A 16,939-nucleotide genomic window follows, 5' to 3' on the forward strand; every position below is an offset into this window, starting at 1 on the left:
ATTCTTTCTCTCTTTTTTTCTTTCTACTTTTATCATCATTTATTTTATGCTGAATTTACTTCCAGGCCATAAGTTTATGTTCCTTCAGTTTTTTCTGGGGTATCATTTCCTTCTGTGTAGCCTCCTCTTCTGGTTTAGGAACAATCTGCTCTTTTTCGGGAAGGACCATCTCAGCGTGGCAGGGAGAACTTGTGTGTGGGTTAATCCTCCCATGAGCTGTGTAAATTTTTGCCACACCTTGGCAGCTCTCTTCACCTGGATGTGCTCAATGACCAGAGAATGTACATCTAAACCCTTACATTTAGATGTACATTACTCTCTGCATTTTTAAGCCCACACAGCAGAAATTCAGTGCTCTTTTTGGGCCACCAACCTGTGCCCAGCCCACCGTTTGGCCTGGGCACACCTACCAGCTCCACCAGTGTAAAGACGGAGTGATACACATTGCTTCTGTAAAGTGACATCCTTCGTGTGCTTGGTGACTTTTCAAATACGCACAACCTTGATGGTCTGGGCAGTTTCACAAACATTCTTAAAGTGAACACAAAGATTTGAACCTCTTGATTTGCATGATTTTGTGGGTTTTCCTGGATGAAGTGAATAGTGAACCATTTTCAGAGGTCACCTCAGGCTGCTTTCAGGAAGAGCTGATTTTTCTTGATATCAATAGCAATAGACCATAAATTGATAACCTAATAATGTTTACTTGAATTTTCTGTAAAGAGAAATAATAGGTCTGTTTTCTCTCTTTTGATGAAAGAGTATGACATTTTTTAAAAGATTTTATTTATTTATTTTTAGAGAGGGAAGGGAGGGAGAGGGAGAGAGAGAGAGAGAGAGAGAGAGAGAGAGAGAGAGAGAGAGAGAGAGAAACATCAATGTGCGGTTGCTGGGGGTCATGGTCTGCAACCCAGGCATGTACCCTGACTGGGAATCGAACCTGCGACACTTTGGTTCGCGGCCTGCATTCAATCCACTGAGCTACACCAGCCAGGGCTAAGAGTATGACATTTAAAATAAATATTGGATAATTAGAATATAATTAAAACATTTTTAATATATGGAGTTTGAAATATTATTTATTATATTTTTTCAAATAAAAGAGAAATCAAATTTTTTAAAATGGTGCTAATTGGTTAATAATTTCACATACACTGTATCAACTTATGCATGTATTTATGTGCCTGATCATGACAGACAATTTTACTTGTTTATACATTTAGACTTAACATAATAACTTGGCTTTTTTTTTGTGGAGGTTTCCTGTTTTTCAATTGAGTATTTCGGATCATCCAGCAATAGGTGCATACCCACGGAATAAAACACAGGTATGAGCTTCTTGCTTAAAAATAATGCTCACACATATGACCATTGCTTAGCCAATAGCAAGACTTTATGGAACCATAGAAAGTAGTTTAAGAACCATGCCTGAGATTAGATGCTTGCTTTGCTATTTATTAGCTCTGTGCCTTTGGACAAGTTGTTTAACTTTTACGGCCCTGCTTCCTCATCTATAAAATGGAGTTATCTATCTGTGAGACTACTAAAATGTAGCAAGTTTCTCAGATTTCTAGGCTGGAGGTGTTCTAAGGTGGGAAATAATGAGCAGTCATTTTGTGGCTGGTCTTCCGACAACTCCAAGGCTGGAACTCTGAGTGTGACATCTTCCCGCTCTACTCCCACAGGCAGGGCCCCTGAAGACCCCGGAAGAGCGGGGTGTCACGGACTCTGGCTGAGTGCCATGAACCACCAAGTGTAGGAGATGCTGCCTTTCATTCTGGCCCTTGTCATTTCCACAGCTGCTGCCACCACAGCCACCGCCACTGCGATGCTGCTGCTGTCGATATTCCTTGTCTTCACTCCCACTGGGAATTCTTAACTATTCTGTCCCACCCAGATGTTCACCTTGCCACTGAGAAGCCTGCTGTCCTAGCAGTGAAGGGGTGATTCTCAGTGACTCGCTTTTGATGATGCCAACTTGGTGCTGGAACAGTGCTGGCTGCTGGTGAACGACACCAGCAGGAGACGAAGACACAGCTCCTGCTCCTCAGGAACAATTGGTCCAATGGTGTCCCCCTCTAGTCTTGGGGACTCTACCCTATTTCATTAAGTTCAGTCTGCCAGTCAACCTGGGCACTCACCTTTTTCTCGGTTTCTTTTACGCCACTCCCACTGCAACCATTCAAGCCCTCTTTCCCCTCCGTCCCCTATTCCCCCTTTCAGGTACGGCTCTTTGTAGTGTGAGTGACTCAGTGTCTGGGGGTGCCAATAATCAAGATCATAAGCCCAGAGGGAAGAGCAAACCAGAACCATTTTTCCTCAACTGGCAAAGATCTAGAAGAAGAATACAGCCCTGCTCCCTTTACAAGTTTTTGGTGCGTGTTTTTCCAGCAGACTTAGCACAACAGCACTTTGCATGGTTTATGAAGCCAAAAATATCAGTCAACCAAAAACTGTTTGAACTTCAACTTGGGAGGAGAGATGGGCTAAATAAAGTTCTTCGTAACTTATTGTTTGCTGCGAGGCAAAATTTATTCTATTCCTCTCAAACAGAAAGAAGTTAGGAACATACTGGGTTGGGCATCGTGCTACAAATTTTAAAGTCCGTGGATACATTTAATCCTTATAACTGTATGATACAGGTGTGATTATTAGCCTGGATTTTTAGGCTAAAATAAAAAAAAAACCATGGGCTATAAAAAATGGAAATCCTTTTCCAAGTTCATAGAGTTAGGAAGGGTCTAAGAAGGTCCATGCTTTTAACCACTGGGTAACCCTACCTTCTGTATCCAGGAATATATACGGCCAGCATACAAAAAGCCTAAATGCCAAGCAAAGGGAAGATCAGAATGTTGTCCATGTGCCATCTGGCTCATTGCTACACTCATACCCGTAATGACTGCAGAATCTTGAGTATTAGCTTCACTGAATTTTCTAGCTCTTGAGTAATCATGCCATGTGTTCATTTTAATTAAATTTGCTACAATCACAACAATAGAAATTACGTAGTCTGGAGTTTGTTTTCAGGATACTTATTCACTAATATTATAATAGCACGGCTCCTTGAGGGCAGGGGCCTTGTCCTATTAATTTTTCCTAATCCTCACCCAAGGATATGTTTTTTGATTTTCGAGAGAGAGGAAAGGAGGGGGAGAGGGAGAGAGAGAAACATCGCCTCCCGTGTGCACCCCATCGGGGATGGAACCCGCAACATTTTTGGTGTATAGGACAATGCTTCAACCAAGTGAGCCGCCCAGCCAGGGATGCTCCTTAATCTGTACATCCCCTGCAGCAAAATAGACTCAGGCAAATTTCTAATTGGAAAACCTCTCTGTAATCAAACACTCCCCAAACCCAGATGGTGTGCATTTATTCAGAGCAACAGTTACCATACTATTATCATAAAAAAATTAGCACAGCCTTGTGGTCTCTTTCTCTTCCGGCGTTACTGTGGCAGTTGTCATCGTCATTGTCATCATCGTGGTTGTCACAGTCATCCCCGAAGCAGCTACCATTTGCTGAGTGCTTATTGCATGCCAGTGATTTACACGCAATTATGAGAGATGTTGTCACAACCCTTGCATTACTTTTGAGGGAACTGGGGTTCAAAATGGCTAATAAACTAATCAAGGTTCACAATAAGAAAGGGTGGGGCCAGAATGCAAAATCATGTTTTTCTGGCTCCATTCATTCACCTTTTCAATAATATCTATGGAGCCCCTGTTACATGCCAGACACTTTCAAGAACAGGGTTCAAAAATTTAGAAAGTACTAAAGGGCCCTGGCTGGTGTGGCCCAGTGGATTGAGCACTGGCCTGTGAACCAAAGGGTCACTGGCTCGATTTCCAGTCAGGGCACGTGCCTGGGTTGCACGCCAGGTTCCCCAGTGAGGGGTGCACAAGAAGCAACCACACATTTAGGTTTCTCTCCCTTTCTTTCTCCCTCCCTTTCCCTGTCTAAAAATAATACATAAATTCTAAAAAAAAAAAGTACTAAAGGGTACACAGCACAAAGCCATTTCCCACCTCATTCTTATTCCCAGCCCTACATCTGCACTTCCATCCAGTTCCCTTCTAAGCAACCAATGTTATCAGTTTCTTGGGACCCATAACTTCAGGTAGGAATTTCCCTTTTAGGTCAAACCTTGGCATGATTAATACTTCCCATTTCTCCTAATGGTCCCAGACTTTGATGAATTGATCGTTAGTCATTCAGTATTTCAGGCTGATATCACAGCTGGGGGAAATATGTGTCCTTGGGAAGCCAGATTATGTTTTATCTGAGATGAGGTCATTGCCAAGCAAGACAGTGAGTTCTTGTAGGCTAACTCACAATGTCTTTACCATGATGCCCCCATTTTTGTAGGAGGTGACCATCCAAGCTCTAATTGGTCCCCGCACTTCCACCTCTCTCTGTGAACCAAAGCTCTCTTCGTGACCCCCACAGTCTGGCTGGACAGGGCCATGTGACTTCTTTGTGGTTCTGGCAGTATGACATTTGCTGCCTTTTCCTTTTCTCAGAATACAATCTCTAGAGTGCTCCTTAGAGTTAAGCATGGGGAAATTTGTACCCATAAGATCTCAAATGATTTCATGAGAATTAAAAATCAGAACCAGAATCTGGACTGGCTTTCAATTTCCTTCAGACATCTGGTTCCTTGGCAATAAAATTCCTCTTTCTCTCCTTTCTGGGTGGGGTTTAGAAGGACACCTGACAGGTGAACAAACATTCGAATGAAGGAGCATAGAATCCGAAGAAACGGGTTAGGGGGCTGAATAGGAGGGACCCGTGGTCCAGAGAACCCGAGTCCCGAGTCATCATTTCTGATACTTTCTCAAGGGTTGTTAACTAGGAGTTCAGCTGCATATCCACAAATTTGGATAATGTGTCAAAATACCACTTCAGGTATTATAATGCTTTGTCAATTATTACACAATACATTCCTGGCTTTCATGTGACATTCTTTTATCATTTAGAAAATTATCTAATGACTTTATTGAGATATAATTCACACCGTATAGTTCACCCATTTAATGTGTTTTTAAAGGATATTCACCAAGTTGTGTAACCATCACTATAATAACTTTTAGAAAATTTTTAATACTTCAGAAAGAAACACTACCCATTAGCAGTCATCTTCCACTTATGCCCAACTTCCTTAGCTCTAGGCAACCACTAATCTACTTTCTGTCTCTATAGAGTTGTCTCTTTTGGACATTTTATATAAATGCAATCATGGAATATAGTCTATCATATCTGCCTTCTTTCACTCAGCAAAATGTTTTCAAAGTTCATTCACGTCTCAGTACTTCGTTCCTACTTATTACTGTATAATATTCCATTGCTTGGATGGACCACACTTTATCCATCCGTTCATCAGTTGATGGACATTTGGGTTGTTTCCACTTTCTGGTTATTAAGAATAATTTTGCTATCAACATTTGTGTACAAGTCTTAGTGTGGATATATATTTTCATTTCTTGGGTATACACACAGGAGTGGAATTACTGGATCCTATGGTAATTCCTATGTTTAATTCCTTTTCAGGAACTGCCAGATTGTTTTCCAAAGCAACTGCTTTACTTTACATTGCTGTAAGCACCGTATGAGAGTTTTAAATTCTCATACCCTTAACATCTGTCATTTTCTGGTTTTTTAAAAAATTATTACAGGTATCCTAGTGAGTATGAAATGGTACCTCACTGTGGTTTTGATTTGCATTTCTCTGATGGTTAATGACGTTGAACATCATTTTCATGTGCTTATTAGTCATTTGTGTACCATACCTTCTTTGGAGAAATGTCTATTTAGATCTTTTGCCCAGTTAAAAAATTGGGTTCTCTGTCTTTTTATTGAGTTCTTCATCACTTTTAAAATTGAGCAAAAAACTATTATAACATTGTACCTAAAGCTCCATGGTCACTCAAATTCACCCACATTATGGTGCCATGTAAGGGACGCTGTGGTGTGTAAATGTGGACATTACTGAAGTGACCTCATAGTGATGCCCGGCCATGCAGTCCAGGGCTCTGGTCCCATTCATGGCACGAGTGAGACATTTTCATTTGCTCGTATTAGCATTTGGTTAAGTTGGTAGAGCCCTACACCTCTGACTAATTAATTACATTTTGTCAAATTTTAAATAAAACACAAAGTGATTAAATAAATTATTTAGTCATTTCAATAGCTGAAGATAATAAAACTTTTAGTGTAAGCAAAAATAGAACCAATTTGTACGGTACAATCCATTGATGCTTTCAAACGATTGCTAATCTGAAGTTTTTCCTCTATGTATACTTAATTATTGAAAATAAGTTGCAAAAAATTTACCTAAGTTCCTAGTAGATAAATTAGAGGTGAGAACCACCTTCTCTTCTGAAAAGTGTGGTCTCTTGCACAATAGCAGTGACTAAAATAAATGGTGCCAAATTTTTGGAGAGAGTCTTGTTTAATTCAGAATATAATTAAAATCTCATGTAGCTTTATTGGTTTTAGTATCCAGCAGAGAAAAAATATTGAAACTCCAAGAGATTTTGAATTAAATAGCTACAACAGTTTTGTTTTATTAGTTCTGACTGTGTGAAAAAAATTATAAGGACAACTTTGGAAAAATCTTGTTCTTTTAGAGCCCCAAATGACTTTTAAAACAATAAAACAAACTATAAAACCTACACAAGTGATATTAAAAATTATGTAGTTCAATAAATGTGACATTCACAAATGTGGTTGTAATTTTTTTTTAACTATAGCAAAATGAACATGGATCTGACGATTGGATTTAGAAGAGGTAGTGTTATATAGCTTAAAAGAATTAAGTGCTTCAATTTGCTGGTGAGCATTATGTAGCTGAGTTGGAATGTTATACCAATGCTTTTTAAGATCTCCATCCACTTTACAGGGTCTGTGGCTAAATAAAAGAAAGGGATGATGCTTCCTTTTCCTATATCAGTGATTATTTCCCTGGCAGTTCATATTTATTTTTGAAAGCTTTGTAGAGTTATATATTTTCAGTGGCTGAGTCATGCACAGAATAATAAATTATAAACCCATACTATTTTTGAGGATGGAGAATGAAGGTATTAAATGAATTGTTGTGATAATCTCAAGTACTTGCTAGGTGGAAGGGGTGGACAAACAAAGAGGAGGGAGAAACATTTTGTGAGAACATAATAATCACAGTTAACTGCTTAGTCCACTGAGGGCCCATCATTGAAGACCCAAACATAACTTTTGAATCCACCTTTTACTTTCAGATAATAACTGTCCTTTCTTTGCCCCCAGATCCTGTGTCTGTCCCTGGTGCACAGAAGTGCATGTTCTTTTCATAGTCTCCCAGCACCTGCCTGAATTCTCCATCAGGCCACGTTTTGGGAACTTTGACTGGCGAAGTTGGGTACATCAGACCAGATCCTAGGGAAACCAATGACCCACAGATGGTTCCCAGGGGCAATATGCCATCTGAATTTGTATGCAGACTTAGAAAATAATGCAGATAATTCTTACCTTAAGAAATTAGACAGCGCTTTCGTTTTTAACATTATTTACCTCTTTACAGACACATACCTGCGTGCATATTTATGTGTGTGTATTGAACTATTTTAAAGTAAGTTGCAGATATCATAACCCTTCACCCCTAGTTTGCCTGCACCTCTCAATAAAAACAGCCCTGACTGGTATGGCTAAGTTGTTGGGCATCATCCAGCAAATTCGGTCCCTGGTCCAGGTGAGAGCAAGAGGCAACCAATCAGTGCTTCTCACACTGATGTTTCTCTCCCTTTCTTTCTCCCTTCCCCTCTCTCTAAAAATTAATAAAATCTTAGCCCTGGCTGGTGTGGCTCAGTGGATTGAGATCAGGCTGTGAACCAAAGGGTCGCCAGTTCGATTCCCAGTCAGAGCACTTGCCTGGGTTGTGGGCCAGGACCTGGTACCAGGAGTGTGAGAGGTAACCACACATTGATATTTCTGCCCCTCTCTTTCCGCATCTCTTCCCCTCTCTCTAAAAATGAGTAAATATTTAAAAATAAAATCTTAAAAAAACAAATTTACCCACAATACCAATATCACTACCAACACAATGGATATTAATTCAACAATGCCATCTAACATACAATTTATTTTCCATTTTTTCCTATTATCTCCCAAAATGTCTTTTGTGGATTTTTCTTTTAAATCCAGAATCCAAAGGGGTGATACAATGAGACCTGTGGAAACCCTCATCCTCAACAATGTTTCACACAATGGTTTTGGTGATCAATATTCTCTCTTGAATGAATTATTACATTTTCTGATTTTTTCAATCTTGCCACATTCGTTAGCTGGCATTCTTTCGGCTTTATCACCCACCATCTCTTCATAGATACTATGAACTGTTATAGTCAATGTGTCCTAATCCATAATGTGTTTTGATGCTTCAATCACCCCAAATTTGGCCAATGGAAGGCCCTTCAAGGTGATTCCTGTTTTCTTTTTGGTTTTTGGCACAAGATGCCATCAGCATGCCTTGTACTTTTCCTGTCCCAGACTTACAGAATCAGCCACTTCTTCAAGGGCTCATCACACCCCCTCATCATTCAATTCTCCAAGGAGTGATGAAGTATACAGTACATTCTCTCCAACTCCACTTTTCAAAGACATATCAGTACAACCTCCCAGAGATTATATAATAGAGCAAAGGCATATCCATATCCTCTCCTAATGTTTTTTTCAAAAGGGTTTATTTATTTTTAGAGAGAGGGAAGGAAGAGAGAAAGCAAGGGAGACAAACATGGATGTACCAGAGAGATATTGATGAGTTGCCTCTCACATGCCCACAGCTGGGGACCTGACTGGCGACCCAGGCATGTGGACTGACTGGGAATCAAACCACTTTCAGTTTGCAGGCCGGCACTCAATCCACTGAGCCACACTAGCCAGGGCTCCCTTTCCCAATATTTTAACCCCAACGATAGCATATTGTGCACCACGTGTTTGTCTCTACCTGTAGTTCTTGTCTTTCCTCAGATTCTGAAAGATGTCTATGACCCCACCCCCCAAATTAGGCTAAGTCTTAAATGTTTCAGATGAGAAAAGTTCAGGGAGGGTGACGACCTCGGTTGCACTGGCAACAGTCACATGCAATTCCCTGGGCTTGGACTCTTCATCCCTCTCCAGGCTCATTCTTCAAACATCCTTGGGGGACCCTTTCTCTTCCTTTACACGCCCCCTTCCCCAACTAGCTGATGTCCCCTGGTTACAAGGTTTTATTTAGATCATTCGGTACTTCTACTTTATGGCACAAACGCAAATCACTGTATTAAAATTTGTCTCCTGCTTCGGTGAGGACAGGAACTACATCTGCCTTGCTCACGGCTGGCACACGGTAGTTACTCAACCAAAATATGCGGAGTGACACTCCAACTCGGTCCGTCTGGCTTCCAGTTCGCACTTCTTCCAACTGCGGTCCCGCTGCTCTTGGAGAAATAGTTCCAAGATGTAAATTAAAAAAAATCTCAACAGAAAAAGCTAGAATAGAAAATAAAGGGAAAAGCCTTCATTTCTAGGATCAACGGAGGACCTTAACTGAAACTGCTCACCGCGAGGTGTGACGACCGCAGGAGGGCGTCAATCAAGAAAATGCCCCCTTGCCCCAAAGGCGAGTGGAGCTAAGCTGCACAGAGCCGAAGCCACACCGGGGAGCGGCACAGCCTCAATAGAAAACACGTGCCAAGTGGAAAAGCGGGGCTGCACGCAGCTGCGACCCCTTGGACCCGGGGAGCGGGGACGTGGAGCAGCCCCCACTGGGTCGGAGAATGCAGTTTTTGCCTGGAGCCACAGCACCCAGGCTTTCCCTTGATTCCCACCCCTAGGGGCTTCTGCCTTCTCCCAGGAAAGTGGCAGAGTCCGGGGCCGCACGAAATGAAACGGGCTGGAGCGGCCATGAGTCCGGAGCACCTTAAGTCTAGTCGCCCTTACTTCGCCAGGACGTGGCTGAGGAACGGAGATCCCTCTCCCCGGACTCCCGGAGAGGCCCAGGGCACCCCCTCCCGCTAAGAGCCCAGGAGACGCCCGGGGCAATAGCTAGTGCCGCCGCCAGTCCAGGGAGCGCGCCGACCAGGGAGGCTACTCTCAGGCCAGCGAACGCACGGCCCTGCCACTGGCCTCCACCCTGGCCGGGCCGAGTCCGGTGACCCCTCGCCGGGGGCCGGATGCCGCCACCCTGGGCTCGGGCCTGGATCGGTGCCCCCGAGTTTCGGCAGAGCTGCCTCCCGGCCGGGCTGAGACTGCCCCGGTCCGCGTTCCCGGAAGCTGCTCCCTCTCGCCTCCCGCGGCGGACGCGGTCCCGGGCTTTCTTCGAGGGCGTCCCGGGCCAGGGTGCCGGGAGCCCCGAGCGACGACAGCTGGGCACCGGGGCGCTGTATCCCCGGAGTCGGGAGCCAGCGCGTCCCGGGGGCGGAGAGCTCGGCCGGCGGGGGCGGGCCGAGGCTGGGGGAGGGAGGTGGCTCCCGGGGCTCCGCGCTATTGGCCGCGGGGCCCGGCGGCAGGAAGGGGCCAGAGAGCGCGGCCCCACCCCGCGGCCAGCAGAGCCTATCGCCGGGAGCGCGGAGCGCGGATAAATGTAGCGCCGCGGCGCGGGCCGGCAGCTCTCCGACGGGCCGGAGCGCGGCGGAGCCATGCAGTACCCGCACCCTGGGCAGGCAGCGGCGGGCGCCGTGGGGGTGCCGCTGTACGCGCCCACGCCGCTCCTGCAGCCCGCGCACCCGACGCCGTTCTACATCGAGGACATCCTGGGCCGTGGGCCCGCCGCGCCCACTCCCACTCCCACGCTGCCGTCCCCCAACTCCTCCTTCACCAGCCTCGTGTCCTCCTACCGGACCCCGGTGTACGAGCCCACGCCGATCCACCCCGCCTTCTCACACCACTCCGCCGCCGCGCTGGCCGCCGCCTACGGACCCGGCGGTTTCGGGGGCCCTCTGTACCCCTTTCCGCGGACGGTGAACGACTACACGCACGCCCTGCTCCGCCACGACCCCCTGGGTAAGGCGGCTGGGGTCATGGCGGGGCCGAGCGGAGGCGGCGGCGAGGAAGGCGCCACTCGGCAGGTGGCTGCGCCCAGGAGGCGGCGGGGGCGGAGGGGTAGGCAATAGAAAGTTGTGGCAAAGGTGATAGAAAAGCGGCTCCAGTGCGCGCGCGGGGCCGGGAGACGCGGGCACCGGCGGCGCGCGGGCCGAGTGACCGCACCGTGACTCAGATTGGTTTCCCTGAACCTTGCAGGCGTCGGGGCGCGCGGGCCGCGGCGAGACCTCGGGCGCTGCCGCCGGGGCTGGCAGCCGAGGGCAGTTCTGGGGCGCGCGTGTCGCCTTGGGTGGGGTCCCCTTAGCTGGAGGGACCGGGAAGGGAGTGCCAAGGAGCCCGGGTCGGCCCCCGCGGGGCAGGGATAGTTGCCGGGCCCGGGTGGTTACGGGGCTGGACCTGGTTCAACAAGCTTGTGCAGTGAAAGAGCCTGACCCTTTCCGTTCATACAGGAAATCTTGAGTTCTCGATAGGAGTAAATCTGGTTTCAGAAGCTGTTAAGTGTTTTCCTGGCTGCGTGAAGCAGACCCTTCCCCCGGAGTAGTGCACGCTGCTGATTATTTTATCGACATCCTCAATACAGACAAATTCAGGAAACACTCGACTTCTGATAGCCGGGATCCGTTTTTCTGATATTGTTCATTTCCTCTGTGTGGGATGTGACTTTATGGCAGCTAAAATAACCAGTTGCTTCCTTTTGAGGCTGTTTTGCACTAGTCTGAAGCCTGACGTAAGCAAAATCTCGAAAAAAAAAAAAACCCAAAACCAACAATGCCAGCTTTCAAAGTGTTTAGGCGCAGGTCTGCAGACTGACGGAAGAACGGACGGACGGTCTGACACGTCTTTGGAGTAGGAAGGGCAGCGCAGACACCTCAGGCATATAGAATTGGCGGGGCTTGTCCTTAGTGCGCAGCCTAAGACCTAAGGCGCCCGTGATACACGCTGGGGTGACCCTTGGCGCCTCCGGTATCTGAAGCCCCGACGTAAATAAGGAGACCGGGCTGCTTGCCTCTGGCCACCAGGGTTTTAAATCTGCTCTCTGTTATTGGCAGCTTCTGCAGAGACCCTGCAGACATCTACCATTTTAATTAACAGTTAATATCATTACTGTGGTACGGCCTCTAGCGTAGTTCCTCACTTTCTCACTGTTGGAGAGATGGGGGTGGAGGATTATATTTTAGTTCTCTTTTTTAAAAAGTTATTATGCTATATATTTGATCCCAGCCTCTAGGGTTTCGTGCTGCGGTCCCGGAGTGGCTCCGTTATCCTGCTGGGGCCGGAGCGGGACGCTCAGCTGGCCGGGCCTGAGGGCGAACGTTTTCACCCAGCGCGCCCTGGGTTTCCTTGGGTTACTGCTGGGACTTCGCAGGAGGAAGCAAAGGGTTTTTCGAGATAGACCAACAGGAAACACATTGACGGAAATGTTGCCATAGCCCACGGGGCGGCTTTAACTGGCCGCCCCCGCGAGCCGGGTGTGAAATCAGAGGAGGCCGCTGCGACCTGGATCCAGGATTGGAAGCTCCACGCTCGGCCTAAAGCTGGCGCCGGGCTCAAGGGCTCCCGCAGCAGCCTGGCCCGTGGTCAGCTGGTGAGGCTCCCGCCGTCGGCCTCTGGCTGCAAACTGCCTTCGGTCCTGTAACGGCTTCACTCCTCCCCAACAGACACTCAGGGTTATTTGGAAAGTGCGGTTCACCAAGGGAGAGGACCTAGGGGTGCAAAAAGTTGTAGCTAAATTCGAGAGCGACTGCTTAAAGAGAGCGATGATATTTTAAGCTCCATCTATAATGGGCTTGAACTTATAGATTCTTTTGGGGGGGTCAAAGATTTGTTTTGGGGGAATCAAAAGATTTGTTGGTATCTATCTATGGGTATGATGGTTGCGTGTATGTTTCTGTGATTGTCCAATGTGGTCTGTGCATATGCAGTGTAGGTGTGTGACTTTGGCTGTTTCTGTGTCCCTGCCTATGTATGCGTATTGGTGGCAGTATGTTGAGTCCATGTGTTAGTGAGTGTATATGAACATGTCTGGTTGGGGGTTCTCCGAAGTCTCCTTACCCCCTCTGTCACCCTCAGGACCTGGTCTTAGGTTGCCAGGTTGCTCCAGGGCCATCACTAATCACCCCACACCACTCTTGCTGCCCACAGGCAAACCGCTGCTCTGGAACCCTTTCTTGCAGAGGCCTCTGCATAAAAGGAAAGGAGGCCAGGTGAGGTTCTCCAACGATCAGACTATCGAGCTAGAGAAGAAGTTTGAGACCCAGAAATACCTCTCCCCACCTGAGAGGAAGCGTCTGGCCAAGATGTTGCAGCTTAGCGAGAGACAGGTGAGCACACTTGGGGCCTGGGACGGGCTCCTGGGGGCAGGCATCACAGGGCAGAAGAGAGATATGGAGCCACTGTGTGCTCTTGTTTGTCGCGCCTTTCTGTCCAGCTTCTGAGGGTCTGCTCTCCAGCCCGGGACCTCCCTCCTCCCCACCATCCCTTGGGATTCTGGGATGGTGGCAAGTTTTCTTTGTTTTTTTTTTCTGTAGGTCAAAACCTGGTTTCAGAATCGACGCGCTAAATGGAGAAGACTAAAACAGGTATGGACATGGTTCTGTTTCTATGGAAATAAATATTTTTATCAGGTTATCTCAATGCAAGGCCTGTTATAGGTTGTATGCAAAAGTCATTTGAGAGACTATTTAACCTCTTCACCTTGATTAAAAAGGCAAATAGTCTTGCTGAAATTCAGGATGAGTTGCTCAGGTGGCAGTAATGCTAAAAGCACCTAATGCAGTTCCTATATCAATTATGCTTGGGTTTTCACACACTGGCTAGTAAAACTCCTGGCTAATTGTTTTATAAACCCCATATGTTGTTTATCTAATTAACGCAGGAAAGATAAAGTAATTGACAGTAAATGACTTAAGCAGTTATCTTTGGGAGAAAATTGTTTCTTTTATTTACACAGCCATAATAAAACCAGGCAGAGCTCAAGAGTAAATATAAGGAAATAAACACCTTTAAGTCTTGTTTTTTAGAGGAATTAAATACCAAAGAGTTTAAAAATTATTTTCTGTGTAATGCTGGCTCTTAAAACGAATATAAAATCATTAAGAGACTATCCAAGCCTATTTGAAAAGTAGCTTAAACTTTCTAACAGTCTTCCAATGACCTTGTTATGCAATACATGATCAAAAAAGTAAAGGCTAATTCAGTTTTTAAAGGTGCTCTATTAAGTTAAGGCTAAAGATTTGTTTATGGTGTCCTAACCTGGATGTCTTCTTTAAAATAATCTGACGATTGATGAATTGTTCATTTGCCTGTGTATGCATAGTTTATAGTAAATAAAATATTTTTGAAACAGTAGTATGAAGGGGGAAATTGAAAGTAGTGTGCTTTTTTAAATATAGTGATCATAAAACATTTCATTAAAAAACAAGATAGTGTCACAAAGAACACTTTGAAGCAGGAAATAAAATTCTCATAATTTTATTATTTTGATGTGATTAAAAATATTCAGCTTCCCTCTCAATTTCTGACCTTGCGCATATATATGTTACATAGTTGCAAGCCTGGTGAATCTATCTATTCTGTAGTCTTGCTTAAAAAAAAAACCCTTATAATGTTTCTATATAGTGTTTATGTCCATTTTAGACAAACACAGGATTAAAACTTCACTAACTCATTTCTTGGTTAAAAGTGTGGCTGCAGTTTACCAGGGACTTTAAAAATGAAGGTACCTATGTAATAAGAGAATATTTTCCAGAAAGTTACCCCAGATTTTAATTAAGTTGTAGTTGTTTTCTCTTTTCAGTTGGCAACATTCTTCCAGTTCTGCATTATGTATTTGCCATGATTTTGTAACCTATTACACATGCTTCTGTACGTATGTTTATAAACGTACTTCAGAAAATGGATGACATTGATTCCATCTAATAATTTTGAAACTTTATCCTTAATCACTATTTAGCATCCATTTAAAAAATGCCTAGAAGATCGTATTAATTGGCAAGATCTAACTATTTGAAAAATGATGATAATGTGTATCCAGTGATCTGATTTCTTTTTTCCCCTAAACTCTTAAGAATCTTGAGATGGTGGGTTTGGGCTGGAATTAGTGTTCATTTGACATAATACATTAGAGTTATATTTGGAATTGGTTGTTCTTATATGGCAAGTGTATAATCTTTCTCTGATATGAAAAGAACTTCTTCCAAAGTGAGGGGAAAAAAGTATGTATTATCTATGTAAAGATTATAGCTAAAAGCAATCAATAAGCTAAAAATTAAAAAGACAGTAGAGGGTGAAAAGACATTTTGATTTATATTTCATGATCTACCAATATCCATTTTCATCCTCTTCATTAAGGAGAACCCTCAAAGCAATAAAAAAGAAGAACTGGAAAGTTTGGACGATCCCTGTGATCAGAGGCAAGACTTACCCAGTGAACAGAATAATAAAGGTGCTCTGGATAGCTCTCAATGTTCGCCTTCCCCTGCCTCCCAGGAGGACCTTGAATCAGAGATTTCGGAGGATTCTGATCAAGAAGTGGACATTGAGGGTGATAAAGGCTATTTTAATGCTGGATGATGATCACTGACATTGGCACATTTGGAAAACCGGACCTGGGAAATATTCTCAGCAGAAAAATCTCATAGACAACTGGAAAACTATATGAAAAAGGGAGTCAATTTTCAGGTGTTCTGGAAACCTAAAATATTTGGTGTACTGGCTAACTAACAAACACATTGAAACCTTAATTTTGGCTTAAGGAATAGTTTATATATTGATTTTAGGTTGTTCAATAAGGGGACCTTTCACTGATTAAATTTACCCCCTTTCTAAAGAAGTAAAAGTTTTTTTCTATTTATAAAAAGTAATTTTGAACTTTTTTGGTTAAATTTTTAAATTATAACTTTAAAGAACTTTGTAGGATATTCTTGAATACCTTTTCTACAATCTTCATCCCACTTAATCGAAAACCAAAAGGTACCCCAAATCCAGAGGTATGCCTTGGGTGGGGGGCACACATTTCTGTGAGCCTTAGAATATTTTAAAAGGAAACATTCTTTAGTTTTGTATTACGTTTTTATACTGCTGCCTTAAATCCATAAAGCAGCTCAGAGCTAGTCTCCAGGATGGTTGTGTGCCTTTTCTCAGAGATACAGCTGATAATCCTAAATGCTTGTTTTGTTCTATCACTTACTACCTTACCTGTTTGACTAAGGTGTTAAGGATAGTACTGCCCAGTTCAAGCAGACAAACTGACTGAGTAACTAAAATTAAGCACAGATGAACAGGGAAATAGCTTGTAGATATTGTTTTATACCAAACTGTATATATATATATAATGTGTATATATATAATTGTTTACTGTAAAAAACATAGCCAAAATGGTGTTTTGTTTTGTTTTTTTAAATGAATAACGTGTCTATAAAATAAATATGTCGGTGGACCGACTGACATCGTCAGATCTCTCGTTCTTTGATTAGAACAAACCCACACCTCTTTTTACACCTGCCTCCGAGTGTCTGGCATTGGTGCTGGGCGCCCACCCACCAGCGCTGGAGCCTCAGGCGGTGTGTCTCACTGGGGCTCCTGTAGCCGGGAGCACCCGCCAGCGCGGTTCTGTGCCTCTGTGCCGTGGCCAGCGGGTGGGAACCTGGAGGGTAGATTTGGACCTTTTCCTGCATGTTTGCCATGTGCTTGGTGTGTGTTGCACCTGGGGCTGCGGGGAAGGCTCCAGCGCTCCTAGACCTGCAGTCTGGCAGGTTGGAAAAGCGGCCTGGCGCGCCAGGCGGCGGGAAGGGCTGCGGAAGCGCGGCTGCCTGAGTCCCATCGATTCGTGGCGGCTGCTGGGCTGGCCCCCGGGCTGTCCTTGACCAGCGTGAGTCAACACTGTGTC

At 44.7% G+C, this 16,939-nt stretch overlaps 1 protein-coding gene across 1 annotated transcript; it reads left to right on the forward strand.

The window, feature by feature from the left end:
- Positions 1 to 10,530: 10,530 nt before the first annotated feature.
- Positions 10,531 to 16,494, forward strand: HHEX (hematopoietically expressed homeobox). Its single transcript, XM_045854700.1, has 4 exons — positions 10,531 to 11,013; positions 13,195 to 13,373; positions 13,581 to 13,631; positions 15,403 to 16,494. Exons 1-4 carry the CDS (start codon positions 10,650 to 10,652, stop codon positions 15,622 to 15,624), a joined length of 816 nt encoding a protein of 271 aa, XP_045710656.1. The 5' UTR covers positions 10,531 to 10,649; the 3' UTR covers positions 15,625 to 16,494.
- Positions 16,495 to 16,939: the final 445 nt, after the last annotated feature.

Source organism: Phyllostomus hastatus, unplaced genomic scaffold (genome assembly GCF_019186645.2).
Source record: "Phyllostomus hastatus isolate PE091 unplaced genomic scaffold, TTU_PhHast_1.1 phas_scaffold_1066, whole genome shotgun sequence".
NCBI lineage: Eukaryota > Metazoa > Chordata > Mammalia > Chiroptera > Phyllostomidae > Phyllostomus > Phyllostomus hastatus.

Coding starts and splice junctions, on each gene's coding strand:
- HHEX (XM_045854700.1), top strand. CDS start 10,650: ATGCAGTACCCGCACCCTGGGCAGGCAGCGGCGGGCGCCGTGGGGGTG. Junction 13,374..13,580: donor TGCAGCTTAGCGAGAGACAG/GTGAGCACACTT, acceptor TTTTTTCTGTAG/GTCAAAACCTGGTTTCAGAA. Junction 13,632..15,402: donor AATGGAGAAGACTAAAACAG/GTATGGACATGG, acceptor CTCTTCATTAAG/GAGAACCCTCAAAGCAATAA.